Source organism: Electrona antarctica (genome assembly GCF_951216825.1).
Source record: "Electrona antarctica genome assembly, contig: scaffold_94, whole genome shotgun sequence".
Taxonomy (NCBI): domain Eukaryota; kingdom Metazoa; phylum Chordata; class Actinopteri; order Myctophiformes; family Myctophidae; genus Electrona; species Electrona antarctica.
The window spans coordinates 139,480-162,500 of NW_027637548.1; the positions used below are offsets into that span (position 1 = coordinate 139,480).

At 44.0% G+C, this 23,021-nt stretch overlaps 1 protein-coding gene across 1 annotated transcript; it reads right to left on the reverse strand.

Moving 5' to 3' along the window:
• Nucleotides 1–1,011: 1,011 nt before the first annotated feature.
• LOC306918848 (uncharacterized protein) lies at nt 1,012–13,658 on the reverse strand (the record flags this gene model as incomplete). Its single annotated transcript, XM_079531702.1, has 5 exons — nt 1,012–1,045; nt 3,033–3,146; nt 5,628–5,741; nt 8,333–8,463; nt 13,653–13,658. 5 exons carry the CDS (start codon nt 13,656–13,658, stop codon nt 1,012–1,014), a joined length of 399 nt encoding a protein of 132 aa, XP_079387828.1.
• Between the last annotated feature and the right edge of the window lie 9,363 nt (nt 13,659–23,021).

Here is a 23,021-nt window from a genome sequence, read left to right on the forward strand (position 1 = left end):
TGAATACATCAGTTTAGATGCCTGTGGCATCCTCTCAGCTGGTCAAACAATGCTGCTCCGCCTTTCTACGACAGAAAAACAGCTGTGGACAAAGCCTACGACAGCTCCCGACCAGACGTGATTTTTGTCCTGGCTCACGTTCAAGGTTTTGCGGAAATGATAAATGCCGAAAATTGCGGTAATTCCGGCGTGCACCCATATTTTGGCTTACGCCGCTTTGATAAATGAGGGCCAGAGTGAATATTGGGCGTGATTATCCTCTAGTGTGAGCGGTTTAAAGATCCAATCTTAAGCATAGGATGATTGACATACAGTGTGTGTTGAGGTCCGTAGTTGTGTCATAGTGTTGTGTACAGTATATTGTACAGGAGGATTGACATACTGTGTATCTGGAGGTCCAGGTTCATTACTGAAGTTAATAGGTTCTCCCATAGACGTGTCACTCTTCATAGACATGTAGCTGGGTGTTGGAGACTCTGCTCTGTGGTACAGACGTCTGGAATCAGAGAAATACTGTTACAATTATCACACGCATAACACAAATTACCATGTGTTCCCCACGTATAAGAGAGTAAAATCATTAGGTTTACCCTCACAACATACAATTAAATAATAGATAGATTTAACATAGTGTGTTACATAGACATCATGTACACAAGCAGTCAGTCTGTATAGTGCAGCTTCACCTCTGAACTCCACATTGTGTAACTTATAATCTAAAGTTAAGATTGGACAGGGAGGATACACCTTTATGAAATGTTGACTGTTGCTTTAGTAATTAGCATGTACTTAGTATGATATTATGAGGTCGTATCATAGTGTTGTGTTTATTGTACAGGAGGATTCACATACTTGTCTGGAGGTCCAGGTTCATTACTGAAGTGAGGAGGATGTCCTTTAGACGTGTCACTCTTCACAGACAGAAGGCTGGGTGTTGGAGACTCTGCTCTGTGGTACAGACTTCTGGAATCATAGAAATGTTTCTATAATTATCATGTGAATTCACTTGGTTCAATATTTGTTGTTGTAAACTCCCATTTTACATCTACATGGATTAACGTGCTCAGTCACCACAACTGATTTCAGTTATTTGGAAGCACATCGCTCACCGAAAATAGCTGATCTACAAGCTTACTGTCCACTGTAGCATGATGTAAGATCTACAAGCTTACTGTCCACTGTAGCATGATGTAAGATCTACAAGCTTACTGTCCACTGTAGCATGATGTAAGCTCTACAAGCTTACTGTCCACTGTAGCATGATGTAAGAAATGGTTTATTTTAAAAATCCAAGATAAGAACCCAGATTTGTTTTGGATGTTTTTGTTTTTAGGAAAATTCATAGAGAAGGCGTGACAGTTACGTTGGAGAACAATGGATCCATAACTGTTTATGTATTGTGTTTGTGGTGTGTTGGTGTTTGTACATTAAGTGATTGTCTTGTAAGCGTCGTGTGGGCTGGGCATCTTATGATGCAGGACACATAAAAAACTATCAATCTATAGATTGATCGATCGTCTGTCCTTCTGTCTGTCTGTTTCTTAGAAGTGGTCAAACTATAGAATACATGTTCAGAAGCATCTTCCATAAAACCATGATTGTTTATCTAGATATTCGATAAAAGTAAAGGTTAAAGCCACCTTCTGTGATTTCTTCAACTGGTTGTCTGTGTGTTGGTTTAGAATAATAATGTCTAACCATCATGCTTCTGTATATTATGTGCTAATTGTTTAGGAACAGCTAGTGAACTGTGGGCTCCCCTTTCATGATGTTATAATTGTTTAGGAACAGCTAGTGAACTGTGGGCTCTCCTTTCATGATGTTATAATTGTTTAGGAACAGCTAGTGAACTGTGGGCTCTCCTTTCATGATGTTATAATTGTTTAGGAACAGCTAGTGAACTGTGGGCTCTCCTTTCATTATGTTATAATTGTTTAGGAACAGCTAGTGAACTGTGGGCTCTCCTTTCATGATGTTATAATTGTTTAGGAACAGCTAGTGAACTGTGGGCTCTCCTTTCATTATGTTATAATTGTTTAGGAACAGCTAGTGACCTGTGGGCTCTCCTTTCATGATGTTTCACAAATTGCAGATTGGGACATGGCCTGAAAACGTCCGTACCCCAGCCTAGATCCAGAGGCCCTCATTTATCGATTGAGTGTAAAATCTGCCCCAAATTCGAGCTGATCGTTCCTTAATTTCATTCCTAGCAGTGATAAATGTGACGGCTGAAATCAATCTGGCACGCCCTATGAAATCAAGCCTCGCCCTCGTTTTTGCGACATGCACAACTGCAATACGAGTCATAAGACCAAACAACTCATGGATACCATGGTTACACGATGGAAAAGCCAAAAGCCAATAAAAAGGTTTCCCCCGTTTGCCTTGCTGCCCGCCTCACACCCCCCCCCCCCCCCTCATACACACACACAGACGCACGCACGCACACGCAATTTGCAAGCCCAACTGGTGTGTTGTAGCCTATCTTAAATAAATAAAGAACGAACACCTGCATGAATTAAGTTGTAGGCCTACCCTGTCTGTCTCTCCTCACACCTCGCTTGCCTTGCTGCCCGCCCTCTTTTCTTTTTCTTTTTTTACATGTAGCCCATATACATACAGTTTTATATTAACATTTTAGGAGTGAATACATCAGTTTCGATGCCTGTGGCATCCTCTCAGCTGGTCAAACAATGCTGCTCCGCCTTTCTACGACAGAAAAACAGCTGAGGACAAAGCCTACGACAGCTCCCGACCTGACGTGATTTTTGTCCTGGCTCACATTCAAGTTCAAGGTTTTGCGGAAATGATAAATGCCGAAATTTGCGGTAATTCCGGCATGCACCCATATTTTGGCTTACGCCGCTTTGATAAATGAGGGCCAGAGTGAATATTGGGCGTGATTATCGTCTAGTGTGAGCGGTTTAAAGATCCAATCTTAAGCATAGGATGATTGACATACAGTGTGTGTTGAGGTCCGTAGTTGTGTCATAGTGTTGTGTACAGTATATTGTACAGGAGGATTGACATACTGTGTATCTGGAGGTCCAGGTTCATTACTGAAGTTAATAGGTTCTCCCATAGACGTGTCACTCTTCATAGACAGAAGGCTGGGTGTTGGAGACTCTGCTCTGTGGTACAGACGTCTGGAATCAGAGAAATACTGTTACAATTATCACACGCATAATACAAATTACCATGTGTTCAAAAATATGTATCCTTAAGTCCCACACGTATAAGAGAGGTTTACCCTCACAACATACAATTAAATAATAGATAGATTTAACATAGTGTGTTACATAGACATCATGTACACAAGCAGTCAGTCTGTATAGTGCAGCTTCACCTCTGAACTCCACATTGTGTAATTTATAATCTATAGTTAAGAGTGGACAGGGAGGATACACCTTTATGAAATGTTGTCTGTTGCTTTAGTAATTAGCATCTACTTAGTATGATATTATGAGGTCGTATCATAGTGTTGTGTTTATTGTACAGGAGGATTCACATACTTGTCTGGAGGTCCAGGTTCATTACTGAAGTCAGGAGGTTTTCCCTTAGACTTGTCACTCTTCACAGACAGAAGGCTGGGTGTTGGAGACTCTGCTCTGTGGTACAGACTTCTGGAATCATAGAAATGTTTCTATAATTATCATGTGAATTCACTTGGTTCAATATTTGTTGTTGTAAAGTCCCATTTTCAATCTACATGGATTAATGTGCTCAGTCACCACAACTGATTGTTGTTATTTGGAAGCACATCGCTCACCGAAAATAGCTGATCTACAAGCTTACTGTCCACTGTAGCATGATGTAAGATCTACAAGCTTACTGTCCACTGTACCATGATGTAAGATCTACAAGCTTACTGTCCACTGTAGCATGATGTAAGATCTACAAGCTTACTGTCCACTGTAGCATGATGTAAGATCTACAAGCTTACTGTCCACTGTAGCATGATGTAAGAAATGGTTTATTTGAAAAATCCAAGATAAGAACCCAGATTTGTTTTGGATGTTTTTGTTTTTAGGAAAGTTCATAGAGAAGGTGTGGCAGTTACGTTGGAGAACAATGGATCCATAACTGTTTATGTATTGTGTTTGTGGTGTGTTGGTGTTTGTACATTTAGTGATTGTCTTGTAAGCGTCGTGCGGGCTGGGCATCTTATGATGCAGGACACATACAAAACTATCAATCTATAGATTGATCGATCGTCTGTCCTTCTGTCTGTCTGTTTCTTAGAAGTGGTCAAACTATAGAATACATGTTCAGAAGCATCTTCCATAAAACCATGATTGTTTATCTAGATATTCGATAAAAGTAAAGGTTAAAGCCACCTTCTGTGATTTCTTCAACTGGTTGTCTGTGTGTTGGTTTAGAATAATAATGTCTAACCATCATGCTTCTGTATATTATGTGCTAATTGTTTAGGAACAGCTAGTGAACTGTGGGCTCTCCTTTCATGATGTTATAATTGTTTAGGAACAGCTAGTGAACTGTGGGCTCTCCTTTCATGATGTTATAATTGTTTAGGAACAGCTAGTGAACTGTGGGCTCTCCTTTCATGATGTTATAATTGTTTAGGAACAGCTAGTGAACTGTGGGCTCTCCTTTCATTATGTTATAATTGTTTAGGAACAGCTAGTGACCTGTGGGCTCTCCTTTCATGATGTTTCACAAATTGCAGATTGGGACATGGCCTGAAAACGTCCGTACCCCAGCCTAGATTCAAGGCCCTCATTTATCGATTGAGTGTAAAATCTGCCCCAAATTCGAGCTGATCGTTCCTTAATTTCATTCCTAGCAGTGATAAATGTGACGGCTGAAATCAATCTGCCACGCCCTATGAAATCAAGCCTCGCCCTCGTTTTTGCGACATGCACAACTGCAATACGAGTCATAAGACCAAACAACTCATGGATACCATGGTTACACGATGGAAAAGCCAAAAGCCAATAAAAAGGTTTCCCCCGTTTGCCTTGCTGCCCGCCTCACCCCCCCCCCCCCCCCCCTCATACACACACACAGACGCACGAACGCACACGCAATTTGCAAGCCCAACTGGTGTGTTGTAGCCTATCTTAAATAAATAAAGAACGAACACCTGCATGAATTAAGTTGTAGGCCTACCCTGTCTGTTTCTCCTCACACCTCGCTTGCCTTGCTGCCCGCCCTCTTTTCTTTTTCTTTTTTTACATGTAGCCCATATACATACAGTTTTATATTAACATTTTAGGAGTGAATACATCAGTTTAGATGCCTGTGGCATCCTCTCAGCTGGTCAAACAATGCTGCTCCGCCTTTCTACGACAGAAAAACAGCTGAGGACAAAGCCTACGACAGCTCCCGACCTGACGTGATTTTTGTCCTGGCTCACGTTCAAGTTCAAGGTTTTGCGGAAATGATAAATGCCGAAATTTGCGGTAATTCCGGCATGCACCCATATTTTGGCTTACGCCGCTTTGATAAATGAGGGCCAGAGTGAATATTGGGCGTGATTATCCTCTAGTGTGAGCGGTTTAAAGATCCAATCTTAAGCATAGGATGATTGACATACAGTGTGTGTTGAGGTCCGTAGTTGTGTCATAGTGTTGTGTACAGTATATTGTACAGGAGGATTGACATACTGTGTATCTGGAGGTCCAGGTTCATTACTGAAGTCAGGAGGGGTTCCTTCAGACCAGTCACTCTTCACAGACAGAAGGCTGGGTGTTGGAGACTCTGCTCTGTGGTACAGACGTCTGGAATCAGAGAAATACTGTTACAATTATCACACGCATAACACAAATTACCATGTGTTCAAAAATATGTATCCTTAAGTGCCACACGTATAAGAGAGTAAAATCATTAGGTTTACCCTCACAACATACAATTAAATAATAGATAGATTTAACATAGTGTGTTACATAGACATCATGTACACAAGCAGTCAGTCTGTATAGTGCAGCTTAACCTCTGAACTCCACATTGTGTAACTTATAATCTATAGTTAAGATTGGACAGGGAGGATACACCTTTATGAAATGTTGTCTGTTGCTTTAGTAATTAGCATGTACTTAGCATGATATTATGAGGTCGTATCATAGTGTTGTGTTTATTGTACAGGAGGATTCACATACTTGTCTGGAGGTCCAGGTTCATTACTGAAGTGAGGAGGATGTCCTTTAGACGTGTCACTCTTCACAGACAGAAGGCTGGGTGTTGGAGACTCTGCTCTGTGGTACAGACTTCTGGAATCATAGAAATGTTTCTATAATTATCATGTGAATTCACTTGGTTCAATATTTGTTGTTGTAAACTCCCATTTTACATCTACATGGATTAACGTGCTCAGTCACCACAACTGATTTCAGTTATTTGGAAGCACATCGCTCACCGAAAATAGCTGATCTACAAGCTTACTGTCCACTGTAGCATGATGTAAGATCTACAAGCTTACTGTCCACTGTAGCATGATGTAAGATCTACAAGCTTACTGTCCACTGTAGCATGATGTAAGATCTACAAGCTTACTGTCCACTGTAGCATGATGTAAGCTCTACAAGCTTACTGTCCACTGTAGCATGATGTAAGAAATGGTTTATTTTAAAAATCCAAGATAAGAACCCAGATTTGTTTTGGATGTTTTTGTTTTTAGGAAAATTCATAGAGAAGGCGTGACAGTTACGTTGGAGAACAATGGATCCATAACTGTTTATGTATTGTGTTTGTGGTGTGTTGGTGTTTGTACATTTAGTGATTGTCTTGTAAGCGTCGTGTGGGCTGGGCATCTTATGATGCAGGACACATAAAAAACTATCAATCTATAGATTGATCGATCGTCTGTCCTTCTGTCTGTCTGTTTCTTAGAAGTGGTCAAACTATAGAATACATGTTCAGAAGCATCTTCCATAAAACCATGATTGTTTATCTAGATATTCGATAAAAGTAAAGGTTAAAGCCACCTTCTGTGATTTCTTCAACTGGTTGTCTGTGTGTTGGTTTAGAATAATAATGTCTAACCATCATGCTTCTGTATATTATGTGCTAATTGTTTAGGAACAGCTAGTGAACTGTGGGCTCCCCTTTCATGATGTTATAATTGTTTAGGAACAGCTAGTGAACTGTGGGCTCTCCTTTCATGATGTTATAATTGTTTAGGAACAGCTAGTGAACTGTGGGCTCTCCTTTCATGATGTTATAATTGTTTAGGAACAGCTAGTGAACTGTGGGCTCTCCTTTCATTATGTTATAATTGTTTAGGAACAGCTAGTGAACTGTGGGCTCTCCTTTCATGATGTTATAATTGTTTAGGAACAGCTAGTGAACTGTGGGCTCTCCTTTCATTATGTTATAATTGTTTAGGAACAGCTAGTGACCTGTGGGCTCTCCTTTCATGATGTTTCACAAATTGCAGATTGGGACATGGCCTGAAAACGTCCGTACCCCAGCCTAGATCCAGAGGCCCTCATTTATCGATTGAGTGTAAAATCTGCCCCAAATTCGAGCTGATCGTTCCTTAATTTCATTCCTAGCAGTGATAAATGTGACGGCTGAAATCAATCTGGCACGCCCTATGAAATCAAGCCTCGCCCTCGTTTTTGCGACATGCACAACTGCAATACGAGTCATAAGACCAAACAACTCATGGATACCATGGTTACACGATGGAAAAGCCAAAAGCCAATAAAAAAGTTTCCCCCGTTTGCCTTGCTGCCCGCCTCACACCCCCCCCCCCTCATACACACACACAGACGCACGCACGCACACGCAATTTGCAAGCCCAACTGGTGTGTTGTAGCCTATCTTAAATAAATAAAGAACGAACACCTGCATGAATTAAGTTGTAGGCCTACCCTGTCTGTCTCTCCTCACACCTCGCTTGCCTTGCTGCCCGCCCTCTTTTCTTTTTCTTTTTTTACATGTAGCCCATATACATACAGTTTTATATTAACATTTTAGGAGTGAATACATCAGTTTAGATGCCTGTGGCATCCTCTCAGCTGGTCAAACAATGCTGCTCCGCCTTTCTAAGACAGAAAAACAGCTGAGGACAAAGCCTACGACAGCTCCCGACCTGACGTGATTTTTGTCCTGGCTCACGTTCAAGTTCAAGGTTTTGCGGAAATGATAAATGCCGAAAATTGCGGTATTTCCGGCGTGCACCCATATTTTGGCGTACGGCGCTTTGATAAATGAGGGCCAGAGTGAATATTGGGCGTGATTATCCTCTAGTGTGAGCGGTTTAAAGATCCAATCTTAAGCATAGGATGATTGACATACAGTGTGTGTTGAGGTCCGTAGTTGTGTCATAGTGTTGTGTACAGTATATTGTACAGGAGGATTGACATACTGTGTATCTGGAGGTCCAGGTTCATTACTGAAGTCAGGAGGGGTTCCTTCAGACCAGTCACTCTTCACAGACAGAAGGCTGGGTGTTGGAGACTCTGCTCTGTGGTACAGACGTCTGGAATCAGAGAAATACTGTTACAATTATCACACGCATAACACAAATTACCATGTGTTCAAAAATATGTATCCTTAAGTGCCACACGTATAAGAGAGTAAAATCATTAGGTTTACCCTCACAACATACAATTAAATAATAGATAGATTTAACATAGTGTGTTACATAGACATCATGTACACAAGCAGTCAGTCTGTATAGTGCAGCTTCACCTCTGAACTCCACATTGTGTAATTTATAATCTAAAGTTAAGATTGGACAGGGAGAATACACCTTTATGAAATGTTGACTGTTGCTTTAGTAATTAACATGTACTTAGTATGATATTATGAGGTTGTATCATAGTGTTGTGTTTATTGTACAGGAGGATTCACATACTTGTCTGGAGGTCCAGGTTCATTACTGAAGTGAGGAGGTTTTCCCTTAGACTTGTCACTCTTCACAGACAGAAGGTTGGGTGTTGGAGACTCTGCTCTGTGGTACAGACTTCTGGAATCATAGACAATATTCTACAATTATTACGTGAATGAAAACCAGATTGCTTATTGTTACATCCAGCTATAAGAGTATAAGAGAGTCAAATATTTGGTTTCATTTCACCTCATAACGACACAACGGAGAACCGGACAAAAATATCAGGAGCACCCACCAAAATTTAAGAAGCTTTGATTTTTTGTTATTTATGAATAAGAAATTATAATGTAAGAGTGTGGTTTATATAAGTAAACTAAAATGTTATGGAGGATTAACATACTTTGTATGTGGAGACTCTGCTCTGTGGATGAGATGTTTGTCAGCTCCCTCCTCCTCTCTCTGCTCACACTGACTCCTCTCTGCTCTGTGGATGAGATGTTTGTCAGCTCCCTCCTCCTCTCTCTGCTCACACTGACTCCTCTCTGCTCTGTGGATGAGATGTTTGTCAGCTCCCTCCTCCTCTCTCTGCTCACACTGACTCCTCTCTGCTCTGTGGATGAGATGTTTGTCAGCTCCCTCCTCCTCTCTCTCCTCACGGCGACTCATCTCTGCTCTTCAGGAAACCTGTCAAGAAAAGAAAGAAACCCTCTAACCCTCTGTGGTTATAATGTCTCCTATTAGCCCAGCTCTGAGATGGTATGTAGGAGTGGTTGGTATTGAATGACCATATATGATCATAAAGGCTTCCTCTAGGCTGGGGTCAAAGGTGATGCTATCTCTAATACAGACACTTCTCTGGACTGGAAGATTGAACAGCGAGGTCAGAGGTCACACCATCATTAGACAGTGTCTTGTGTTTTAGTCATTTGAACATGACATTAGAGAGAGCGAGAGAGAGAGAGAGAGAGAGAGAGAGGCCAAACTAAAGGGTGGACAGAACCATCCAGGCCTTTCAGCAGGCCAAAGGCAAGAGGAAATAATCACCCCTCTTGTTGTTATTTTTCATGTCATGTTTATGAATTGAATACATAGGACCCGAATGGAAACAAGACCACAAGGTATTTTTCTTGTGCTATCCTGTCAGACCAAGTGTGTGACTGTACTCTGTTGACGTTTGCATTTCTGTCTAATAAACTATTCAATCAATCAGGGACGGACAGACAGACAGACAGACAGACAGACAGACAGACAGACAGACAGACAGACAGACAGATCGAAAGACAACCATCTTTTTCTGCTGTGGTCACATGGTTTACAGTAAACTGCTGTTGAAATCTCAGTCATATCTGATCCTTCATTCTTATCACATTGTTTTACAAGCAGCATTATGGTCACACACACACACACACACACACACACACACACACACACACACACACACACACACACACACACACACACACACACACACACACACACACACACACACACACACACACACACGCACACACACACCATTTATTGATGTCCACACTAAGGAGAGCATACGAGGACACCAGTATTATAGGAGCAGTAAAGGCTCTTCAGCAACACTCTGAACTTTGACCTTTTGCAGACGGCGGCCATCTTGCCATCAGAGTTTGGAAGCGCTCGCTTTCAGCAAAGCAACGTCCTGCTGCCTCCTGCATTATGTGCACATTGAAACCAGGTGGTGCACATGGACCGCGTCCTGCTGCCTCCTGCATTATGTGAACATTGAAACCAGGTGGTACACATGGACCGCGTCCTGCTGCCTCCTGCACTATGTGCACATTGAAACCAGGTGGTGCACATGGACCGCGTCCTGCTGCCTCCTGCATTATGTGATCATTGAAACCAGGTGGTACACATGGACCGCGTCCTGCTGCCTCCTGCACTATGTGCACATTGAAACCAGGTGGTACACATGGACCGCGTCCTGCTGCCTCCTGCATTATGTGATCATTGAAACCAGGTGGTGCACATGGACCGCGTCCTGCTGCCTCCTGCATTATGTGATCATTGAAACCAGGTGGTGCACATGGACCGCGTCCTGCTGCCTCCTGCATTATGTGATCATTGAAACCAGGTGGTGCACATGGACCGCGTCCTGCTGCCTCCTGCATTATGTGATCATTGAAACCAGGTGGTACACATGGACCGCGTCCTGCTGCCTCCTGCATTATGTGATCATTGAAACCAGGTGGTGCACATGGACCGCGTCCTGCTGCCTCCTGCACTATGTGCACATTGAAACCAGGTGGTACACATGGACCGCGTCCTGCTGCCTCCTGCACTATGTGAACATTGAAACCAGGTGGTACACATGGACCGCGTCCTGCTGCCTCCTGCATTATGTGAACATTGAAACCAGGTGGTACACATGGGCCGTTGAGCTATATAAATGCACCATTTATCATTAATTCATACTCCAGTTTTAGGTGATAAGGTGACCACCCAAACAGTGGTCACCTCATGTGACGCCGAGTGGAGAAAAGATTGTCTAAGACTGAAACTACAGTTACATTCACAGGATCATGACATAATGTCTTCATGATACAATAGACTGAAACTACACTTACATTCACAGCATCATGACATAATGTCTTCATGATACAATAGACTGAAACTACACTTACATTCACAGCATCATGACATAATGTCTTCATGATACAATATACTGAAACTACAGTTACTTTCACAGCATCATGACATAATGTCTTCATGATATAACAGGCATGTCACTCAGCACTCTATGGGTGTGGAGACACCACAATACATTTGCCAGCCTTTTAGCCTCCTTTTGGGGCATCCCTAGTTGTTGAAACCCTCTAACAACCAGTCTGTGGTATAATGTCTAGTGAAACCCTCTAACAACCAGTCTGTGGGTATAATGTCTAGTTGTTGAAACCCTCTAACAACCAGTCTGTGGTATAATGTCTAGTTGTTGAAACCCTCTAACAACCAGTCTGTGGTATAATGTCTAGTTGTTGAAACCCTCTAACAACCAGTCTGTGGGTATAATGTCTAGTTGTTGAAACCCTCTAACAACCAGTCTGTGGGTATAATGTCTAGTGAAACCCTCTAACAACCAGTCTGTGGTATAATGTCTAGTGAAACCCTCTAACAACCAGGCTGTGGTATAATGTCTAGTAGTTGAAACCCTCTAACAACCAGTCTGTGGTATAATGTCTGGTGAAACCCTCTAACAACCAGTCTGTGGTCTAATGTCTAGTGAAACCCTCTAACAACCAGTCTGTGGGTATAATGTCTAGTGAAACCCTCTAACAACCAGTCTGTGGGTATAATGTCTAGTTGTTGAAACCCTCTAACAACCAGTCTGTGGTATAATGTCTAGTGAAACCCTCTAACAACCAGTCTGTGGGTATAATGTCTAGTTGTTGAAACCCTCTAACAACCAGTCTGTGGTATAATGTCTAGTTGTTGAAACCCTCTAACAACCAGTCTGTGGGTATAATGTCTAGTTGTTGAAACCCTCTAACAACCAGTCTGTGGTATAATGTCTAGTGAAACCCTCTAACAACCAGTCTGTGGTATAATGTCTAGTTGTTGAAACCCTCTAACAACCAGTCTGTGGTATAATGTCTAGTTGTTGAAACCCTCTAACAACCAGTCTGTGGGTATAATGTCTCCTATAGAGCACCGAAGTCTGACGTCACTTTCAGTAGAGGGCACCAACACACAGGTTTGTGTATTTTTTTATTTGTATTGAAATCTCCATAGGGCGATTTTATGTCGCTTCATATAAGAACTGTGTTTGAAAAATAAACCGACCACCCCGGCGTTTCTGTCAGGGGAGTGGCTGTGCGTCGTTAATGATGTCCATTCATATTTGATACAGCCAGTTTCTAGAGAAAATGGAATTAATGTGACCGCAAAAGCCTTGCAACTACATATGAATGCAATGTCGCTGAGCATATACGTCACGCCCAGCTGTCAACATATTGCGTTCCTGAGATTCCTCGTTGACGTAAGCTCAGCTGGTGGTGACTAAACTCGTACTAACCACGATACATTATATATCAATAAAATAAACGTAATTAACGTTCAGTTTCTGTTGTGCGACGGGCTGCGGGCAGAAGCAGCCTACCCGGAAATGTAGTCTCTGGGTTGTTTGGCTCGTTTCTAACGCTTATTTTGTTACTATTTGGGTATATTTGTACATTACCACCTTCAGTCGATGCTTCATATCCATATGAGTGAAAAGGCCGGGGTGATCGGTTCATTTTTCAAACACAGTTCTTATATGAGGCGATCTAAAATCCCCCTATGGAGATTATAATGCTTGTAAAAGAATACACGAACCATGGGACTGGCGCCCTCTACTGATAGTAGAGGGCAGTGACGTCAGGACTTCGGTGCTCTATTAGCCCAGCTCTGAGATGGTATGTAGGAGTGGTTGGTATTGAATGACCATATATGGTCATAAAGGCTTCCTCTAGGCTGGGGTCAAAGGTGATGCTATCTCAGTCATAGAGTCATATCTGATCCTTCATTCTTATCACACATTGTTTTTACAATGTGCCACACACACACACACACACACACACACACACACACACACACACACACACACACACACACACACACACACACACACTACTGTCACTCTGACCTCAGTAAAATAGTACACAACTGCATCACAACATGGAGAAATATCAGATCTACAAGCTCACACTGCGTCACACCATGAACAAATATCTGATCTATGGTTTCCATGCTGCAGTGAGCGAGTGGCAGAGATTATGGGTATTGGAATTCAGCTAAAGGGACAGTTCACCCCAAAATGACTCTGTGTCTTTGGACTACTCACCTCCATGGAGACTTCAATCCACGGTTATTTTATTGTTTGTTTGTTTTCGTCACATTCCTAAACCAATCGTTTTGATGAGAAGCAGTGGTTCCGGTAGGAGACACAAAGAGTCTCCTTTGTGTCTCCATAAATTATTCTAATGGGTGAACTATCCCTTTAACACCGGACTAGACAGATTATTGCTACAGTGATTCCCAAACCTTTTCATGTCAAGGCAGCGGTGGCCGAACGGATAGCGGCGCGGTCTAGATACCGGAAGGTTCCCAGTTCGAATCAGCCGTCCGACACGTTAAAATTACCACCGCTGAAATGCCCTTGAACAAGGCATCAACCACTACGATGAAATGTGTTCTATGAGCAGGGCCTGGCTGGAAACAAGTTCTTGAGCTTAGCCCAGATACCCTGGGTAAATATAGATTTCATTTCATTTCATTTCATTTCATTTCATTTCAAGGACCCCCAAATTGACACTAATTAGCCCCGCGGACCCCCATTTGAAGAGATATGCCAGGGACCCCCATTTGAAGAGATATGCCAGGGACCCCCGTGAGAGAAGATTTTTACGGCTCTAGCAGAGATTCTCAACCCGTTTAATTTCAAGGACCCCCAGTTTGACATGCATTAGTCTACGGAACCTCATTTAATGACATATATGTCAATATATCACAATTTATATTGCAAAACCAATGTTAATTCAACTCTCAGAGTTACAGACGTAACAGACCCATAAGGGTCCATTTGGTTCCAAACATCATTTAGCTGGGGACCCCCTGGAACTCCCTCAAGGACCCCTGGGGGTCCCCGGACCCCCTGGAACTCCCTCAAGGACCCCTGGGGGTCCCCGGACCCCACTTTGAGGAACCCCTGCTATAGTGTGTGGTTTAAAATCACTTACCCTGCAATAATCTTTAGGCTTTTGATCCGACGAGGCAAAAAAAACAAAATGGCGTCTAGACGCTCCAGTTGACTGTGAATCAACACACTTACAGTTCTGTCATACTGGAGGTGGTGTTGTTGCAACAAGAACCTATGTATGATGACACCATGTGATACATTGACCTGCAACCAGCACACACACACACGCACGCACACGCACACACACGCGCACACACACACACACACACACACACACACACACACACACACACACACACACACACACACACACACAGCAGTATACTGTCAGTGTGCAGGACTGCAGGTCAATGTTTAACTAAGTCGTAGGTAAGGTGTGACACCGTGCTAACACAGACTCTAGACTGCAGGGGGTCCAAAGTGCGGCCCGGGGTCTAACTTTAGACGGCCCGCGGCTTCATACCTGGACTGTATTATGAACGGCCCGTCCAACAGTACGGGACATTTTTACATTGACGTTTTGTTTTTGAGGATTTTTTATTTCTGTTGTTTCATAGACGTGTGTATTTGTATGTCTTTATAAACGTCTTGATGAATTGAAAATGGAGGACCCTGATGTAAACAAGTCTTTAGAGTGTTTCTTCAGGTTTTATCCTCCTAGCAGTTTCTGTTTTGACCTGTACTTTATTTGACATGCAATCAATCAATCAATCAATCAATCAATCAATCAATCAATCAATCAGGGTATAATTCAGGATTCCTTGTTCCGTGTCGTCTCATTCTGAAGCTCAAATACATTCATTTGGTATAAATGTGAAATAAGGCTGAAAAAAAGTCTGAGTTATTTTAGTGTTTAGTTCACACACCTGACACCTGAGCATTGATATTAAATATTGATGTAGTTAAATAAAATGGTTTAAAATGAGATGCATGTGTATGTGACTTTGTTATGGTCTGAAGGTACATTATGTCAGGAGGTGTAGTTGGTTTAATATTTAATAATATAAGGTACATTATGTCAGGAGGTGTAGTTGGCCCTAGAGGGGTTTAATATTTAATAGTGATGCACCGAATATTCGGCCGCAGAAAATATTCGGCAGAAAATGGCTAAAAATGCAATTTCGGCCTATTCGGTTTCGGCCCGAATAGGCAGAAAATATATCACCGAATTGTGTATGCAATTAATGCATTCAAAAGAGCTGAATTAATGTTTTATGGACCCATAATATAGTCTATAATTTTTATCCCACGATTTTGTAACCCATTTGTCACCCCAACCTAGTCCCCATATATGGGGGACATGGGGAGAGCAACGGACTTGAACTCATGCTTCCTTCATGCCTGAGTGTCCAAGTTGCTCCTTTACACCTGACAGGGGGGAGTTTCCCTGGTTGGAACACGATATTCCAACCAGTTGCTTTCCCCTCCATCGGCTGGCCAGGGGGAGACAGTTTAGTTTTTTTTGTGAGGGTACCTACCCTATGGGGGACACAGGGAGAACATGTGAGGGTACCTACCCTATGGGGAGAACATGTGAGGGTACCTACCCTATGGGTGACACGGGGAGAACATGTGAGGGTACCTACCCTAGGGGGGACACGGGGAGAACATGTGAGGGTACCTACCCTATGGGGACACGGGGAGAACATGTGAGGGTACCTACCCTATGGGGACACGGGGAGAACATGTGAGGGTACCTACCCTATGGGGGACACAGTGAGAACATGTGAGGGTACCTACCCTATGGGGACACGGGGAGAACATGTGAGGGTACCTACCCTATGGGGGACACGGGGAGAACATGTGAGGGTACCTACCCTATGGGGACACAGGGAGAACATGTGAGGGTACCTACCCTATGGGTGACACGGGGAGAACATGTGAGGGTACCTACCCTAGGGGACACGGGGAGAACATGCAAACTCCACACAGCGTCCCGAGCGGGAATCGAACCCAGGACCTTCTAGCTGTGAGGCGACAGGACTACCAACTTTGCCACCATGCCCCCCTGATGCACAAATGTAAGAGTTGTCATCAGCGTTGCCACTGATAATGCTTGTAAAAAAATACACGAACCATGGGACTGGCGCCCTCTACTGATAGTAGAGGGCAGTGACGTCAGGACTTCGGTGCTCTATTAGCCCAGCTCTGAGGTGGTATGTAGGAGTGGTTGGTATTGAATGCCCATATATGGTCATAAAGGCTTCCTCTAGGCTGGGGTCAAAGGTGATGCTATCTCTAATACAGACACTTCTCTGGACTGGAAGATTGAACAGCGAGGTCAGAGGTCACACCATCATTAGACAGTGTCTTGTGTTTTAGTCATTTGAACATGACATTACTTAGCATGAGATGACTTAGTTAGTCCCAGACAATGTTATGTGTAGAGAAGGATCTGCATGCTTTCTGTCAACATTATTATGTATTATTATTACATTATTAGAGCATATAATTATAGTTAGAGAGAGAGAGAGAGAGAGAGAGAGAGAGGTCACATGGTTTACAGTAAACTCACACTGTAATAAATGTCAGAGTCATATCTGATCCTTCATTCTTATCACACATTGTTTTTACAATGTGCCACACACACACACACACACACACACACACACACACACACACACACACACACACACACACACACACACACACACACACACACACACACACACACACACACACACACACACACACTACTGTCACTCTGACCTCAGTAAAATAGCACAGACATGGTTCGCCCTATTCCACCTCTGATTGGTTCAGGTTAATAGACAAGAGGAGTGATGATTGGTTAAGGTATAGCGTCAGATATCATGGTAAGCCAATCTGAGGCAGAGCTGGGCGGGTCTTGCCTTTGTCTCCCTGGTGCACTGCACACACACACACACACACACACACACACACACACACACACACACACACACACACACACACACACACACACACACACACACACACACACAACACACACTACTGCCACTCTGACCAATCTGAGGCAGAGCTGGACGGGCCTTTGTCCTTTGTCTCTGAAGAAATATCAGATCTACAAGCTCACACTGCGTCACAACATGAATAAATATCAGATCTACAAACTCACACTGCATCACAACATGAATAAATATCAGATCTACAAACTCACACTGCGTCACAACCTGGAGAAATATCAGATCTACAAGCTCACAATTGTTATGGTCATGAACAAATATCTGATCTACAAGCTCACAATGCGTCACAACAACGCCACACGTTCCCCCCAGAATAATCTAGGCTCTCTGGGGTTCAAGGGGTTAACATTCTTAACCAGATGACAATAACCCAAATCTCGGCCTCTCTCTCACTTACACTCAGCCAGCATGGCGGTGTCACGGTGTAATTGGTGACCTGCTGAAACACGTGACCATCTTGTGGACTTCACACAACTTTACATGGAGGTCTTTAAATACGTGTCCTGAATACCTCTAGGTTGAACTCTGATAATAAACAAACCAATGGTTTACGTTCAGACACTGACGTTATGTGATGTCTACACCATGGTCACATATTTCAGCTGGTCACCAATTCCACCGTAACACCTCCATGCTGCAGTGTGCGAGTGGCAGAGATTATGGCTATTGAATTCAGCTAAAGGGACAGTTCACCCCAAAATGACTCTGTGTCTATGGACTACTCACCTCCATGGAGACTTCAATCCATGGTTATTTTGTTTGTTTTCGTCACATTCCTAAACCAATCGTTTTGATGAGAAGCAGTGGTTCCGGTAGGAGACACAAAGAGTCTCCTTTTGTGTCTCCTTAAGTTATTCTAATGGATGAACTATCCCTTTAACACCGGACTAGACCGATTATTGCTACAGTGATTCCCAAACCTTTTCTTGTCAAGGACCCCCAAATTGACACTAATTAGCCCCGCGGACCCGCATTTGAAGAGATATGCCAGGGACCCCCATTTGAAGAGATATGCCAGGGACCCCCGTGAGAGAAGATTTTTACGGCTCTAGCAGAGATTCTCAACCCGTTTAATTTCAAGGACCCCCAGTTTGACATGCATTAGTCTACGGAACCTCATTTAATGACATATATGTCAATATATCACAATTTATATTGTAAAACCAATGTTAATTAAACTCTCAGAGTTACAGACGTAACAGACCCATAAGGGTCCATTTGGTTCCAAACATCATTTAGCTGGGGACCCCCTGGAACACCCTCAAGGACCCCTGGGGGTCCCCGGACCCCACTTTGAGGAACCCCTGCTATAGTGTGTGGTTTAAAATCACTTACCCTGCAATAATCTTTAGGCTTTTGATCCGACGAGGCAAAAAAAACAAAATGGCGTCCAGACGCTCCAGTTGACTGTGAATCAACACACTTACAGTTCTGTCATACTGGAGGTGGTGTTGTTGCAACAAGAACCTATGAATGATGACACCATGTGATACATTGACCTGCAACCAGCACACACACGCACGCACGCACACGCACACACACGCACACACACACACACACACACACACACACACACACACACACACACACACACACACACACACACACACACAGCAGTATACTGTCAGTGTGCAGGACTGCAGGTCAATGTTTAACTAAGTCGTAGGTAAGGTGTGACACCGTGCTAACACAGACTCTAGACTGCAGGGGGTCCAAAGTGCGGCCCGGGGTCTAACTTTAGACGGCCCGCGGCTTCATACCTGGACTGTATTATGAACGGCCCGTCCAACAGTACGGGACATTTTTACATTGACGTTTTGTTTTTGAGGATTTTTTATTTCTGTTGTTTCATAGACGTGTGTATTTGTATGTCTTTATAAACGTCTTGATGAATTGAAAATGGAGGACCCTGATGTAAACAAGTCTTTAGAGTGTTTCTTCAGGTTTTATCCTCCTAGCAGTTTCTGTTTTGACCTGTACTTTATTTGACATGCAATCAATCAATCAATCAATCAATCAATCAATCAATCAATCAATCAGGGTATAATTCAGGATTCCTTGTTCCGTGTCGTCTCATTCTGAAGCTCAAATACATTCATTTGGTATAAATGTGAAATAAGGCTGAAAAAAAGTCTGAGTTATTTTAGTGTTTAGTTCACAGCACACACCTGACACCTGAGCATTGATATTAAATATTGATGCTGATAGTTAAATAAAATGGTTTAAAATGAGATGCTGTATGTGACTTTGTTATGGTCTGAAGGTACATTATGTCAGGAGGTGTAGTTGGTTTAATATTTAATAATATAAGGTACATTATGTCAGGAGGTGTAGTTGGCCCTAGAGGGGTTTAATATTTAATAGTGATGCACCGAATATTCGGCCGCAGAAAATATTCGGCAGAAAATGGCTAAAAATGCAATTTCGGCCTATTCGGTTTCGGCCCGAATAGGCAGAAAATATATCACCGAATTGTGTATGCAATTAATGCATTCAAAAGAGCTGAATTAATGTTTTATGGACCCATAATATAGTCTATAATTTTTATCCCACGATTTTGTAACCCATTTGTCACCCCAACCTAGTCCCCATATATGGGGGACACCTTTACACCTGACAGGGGGGAGTTTCCCTGGTTGGAACACGCTATTCCAACCAGTTGCTTTCCCCTCCATCGGCTGGCCAGGGGGAGACAGTTTAGTTTTTTTTGTGAGGGTACCTACCCTATGGGGGACACAGGGAGAACATGTGAGGGTACCTACCCTATGGGGAGAACATGTGAGGGTACCTACCCTATGGGTGACACGGGGAGAACATGTGAGGGTACCTACCCTAGGGGGGACACGGGGAGAACATGTGAGGGTACCTACCCTATGGGGACACGGGGAGAACATGTGAGGGTACCTACCCTATGGGGACACGGGGAGAACATGTGAGGGTACCTACCCTATGGGGACACGGGGAGAACATGTGAGGGTACCTACCCTATGGGGACACGGGGAGAACATGTGAGGGTACCTACCCTATGGGGACACGGGGAGAACATGTGAGGGTACCTACCCTATGGGGACACGGGGAGAACATGTGAGGGTACCTACCCTATGGGGACACGGGTAGAACATGTGAGGGTACTTACCCTATGGGGACACGGGGAGAACATGTGAGGGTACCTACCCTATGGGTGACATGGGGAGAACATGTGAGGGTACCTACCCTATGGGGACACGGGGAGAACATGTGAGGGTACCTACCCTATGGGTGACACGGGGAGAACATGCAAACTCCACACAGAAAGGCCCTTTGGTCTGCCCCGGGGTCTGCTCCCAGTGGGACGTGGTCCTTGGTCTGCCCCAGGGTCTCCTCCCAGTGGGACGTGTGTCGAGGACCTCCCTGGGGAGACGCCCGAGAGGCATCCTAACCAGATGCCCGAACCACCTCAGCTGACTCCTTTCCAGGCGAAGGAGCAGCGGTTCTACTCCGAGTCTCTCTCGTGTGGGAGATGCCAGCCACCCGTCAAAGAAAACTCATTTCGGCCGCTTGTATTCGCAACCTTATTCTTTTGGTCATGACCCACACTTCATGACCATAGGTGAGAGTAGGAACGAAGATTGCTCGGTAAATGGTGCATTTATATAGCACCTTTATTCAAGGCACTTTACATAAATATAGTCATATAGGCTTTGTTCTAAATTCTGATAGGAGTTTTCTATGAGAATCCTATAGGATTTTTGAGTGGTATGCGGTGTGTGTATGTGTACATTTATACCAGACAGTGGCCTTGTGGTTAGAGTGTCCGCCCTGAAACTGGGAGGTCGGGTTCGATCCCCGGCCGGGTCATACCAAAGACTGTAAAAATGGGACCCAATCTTAGAGTATATATGAATAGAGACGGCACCCGGAGGAAACCCTGAGGAGAAATGGACATAGTGGCCGAATTTGGTATTGCAGCGCTGGGCCAAACACATGAACGCGTTTGTCCATTGACTATCATTGTGCACGTTCACGATGACACGTGACCGCTGTTTCATACGTGAACGCCGCTGTTTCATACGTGAACGCCGCTGTTTCATACGTGAACGCTGTTTCATACGTGAACGCTGCCGTTTCATACGTGAACGCTGTTTCATACGTGAACGCCGCTGTTTCATACGTGAACGCCGCTGTTTCATACGTGAACGCTGTTTCATACGTGAACGCTGTTTCATACATGAACGCTGTTTCATACGTGAACGCCGCTGTTTCATACGTGAACGCCGCTGTTTCATACGTGAACGCGTGCACTGATAGTCAACGGGCAGCGCGTTCATGTGTTTGGGGCAAATCCATCCCAGAATGCACTCTGCTCCTGAGTGAAATCGCCTCATGCGCTTTTGAGCAACTTAATGCAAGTGGATGGGAGGAGATATCCGGTGCCGTCTCTATTCATATATACTCTAAGGACCCACTGCCTCCCTGCTTGGCACTCAGCATCAAAGGGTTGGATTGGGGGGTCAGTCCCTGCTTGGCACTCAGCATCAAAGGGTTGGATTGGGGGGTCAGTCCCTGCTTGGCACTCAGCATCAAAGGGTTGGATTGGGGGGTCAGTCCCTGCTTGGCACTCAGCATCAAAGGGTTGGATTGGGGGGTCAGTCCCTGCTTGGCACTCAGCATCAAAGGGTTGGATTGGGGGGTCAGTCCCTGCTTGGCACTCAGCATCAAAGGGTTGGATTGGGGGGTCAGTCCCTGCTTGGCACTCAGCATCAAAGGGTTGGATTGGGGGGTCAGTCCCTGCTTGGCACTCAGCATCAAAGGGTTGGATTGGGGGTCAAATCAACTAATGATTCCCGAGCGCGGCGCACGCTGCGGCTCACCGCTCCAAGAGATGGGTCAAATGCGGAGAACAGATTTCACTATGCAGTAACATGTGTGACTAATCGTACGACTTTGACTTTACATATGTACGTGCATGTACGTGTATGTATGTGTGTGTGTGTGTGTGTGTGTGTGTACGTGTCTGTGCCGCAAGTGCTGCAACACCTAAAGTGACCAGTAGAGCACGCACACGCGCACGCGCACGCACATGCACACGCACACGCACACACATGAAGAATCTGGACTACAAAGGAGAGATTGCTTTTTCTCTCTCTATTGCCCATAAACAGACGTAAAGACTTAGACTAAAAAACACTCAGGACGGAGAATGAAGCCAAACAGCAGAGACAGGCAGATGAAAGTTCTTCCGGAGTTCCATTTTATTTTCAGAGTTCAATACAGCATCAGACAGCCATGGGGCCGGAGCCCCATGGATCCTTCCCTCAGCCTCTCGGCCTCCGGACTAACACTAACCCAGATAGGCATTTACAGTAGACCTTTATACAACTGAAAGACAGAGACAACAAAGGGAAATGCAAAGGTGGTCTCAGGTTACCCCACCCCCCTGAAGTCTAAAGTGGTCAACATTGTCCAAATTGTCTCCATATATGGTCACCAGGAAGCAAGCACAGGAAGAACAGTAGGTGTCCTGCAGGGTCTGCTATCAGCTAACCCCCGACCATTTGTTTGGTCAAGCCCTGTTCTGAAATTCCTAGCC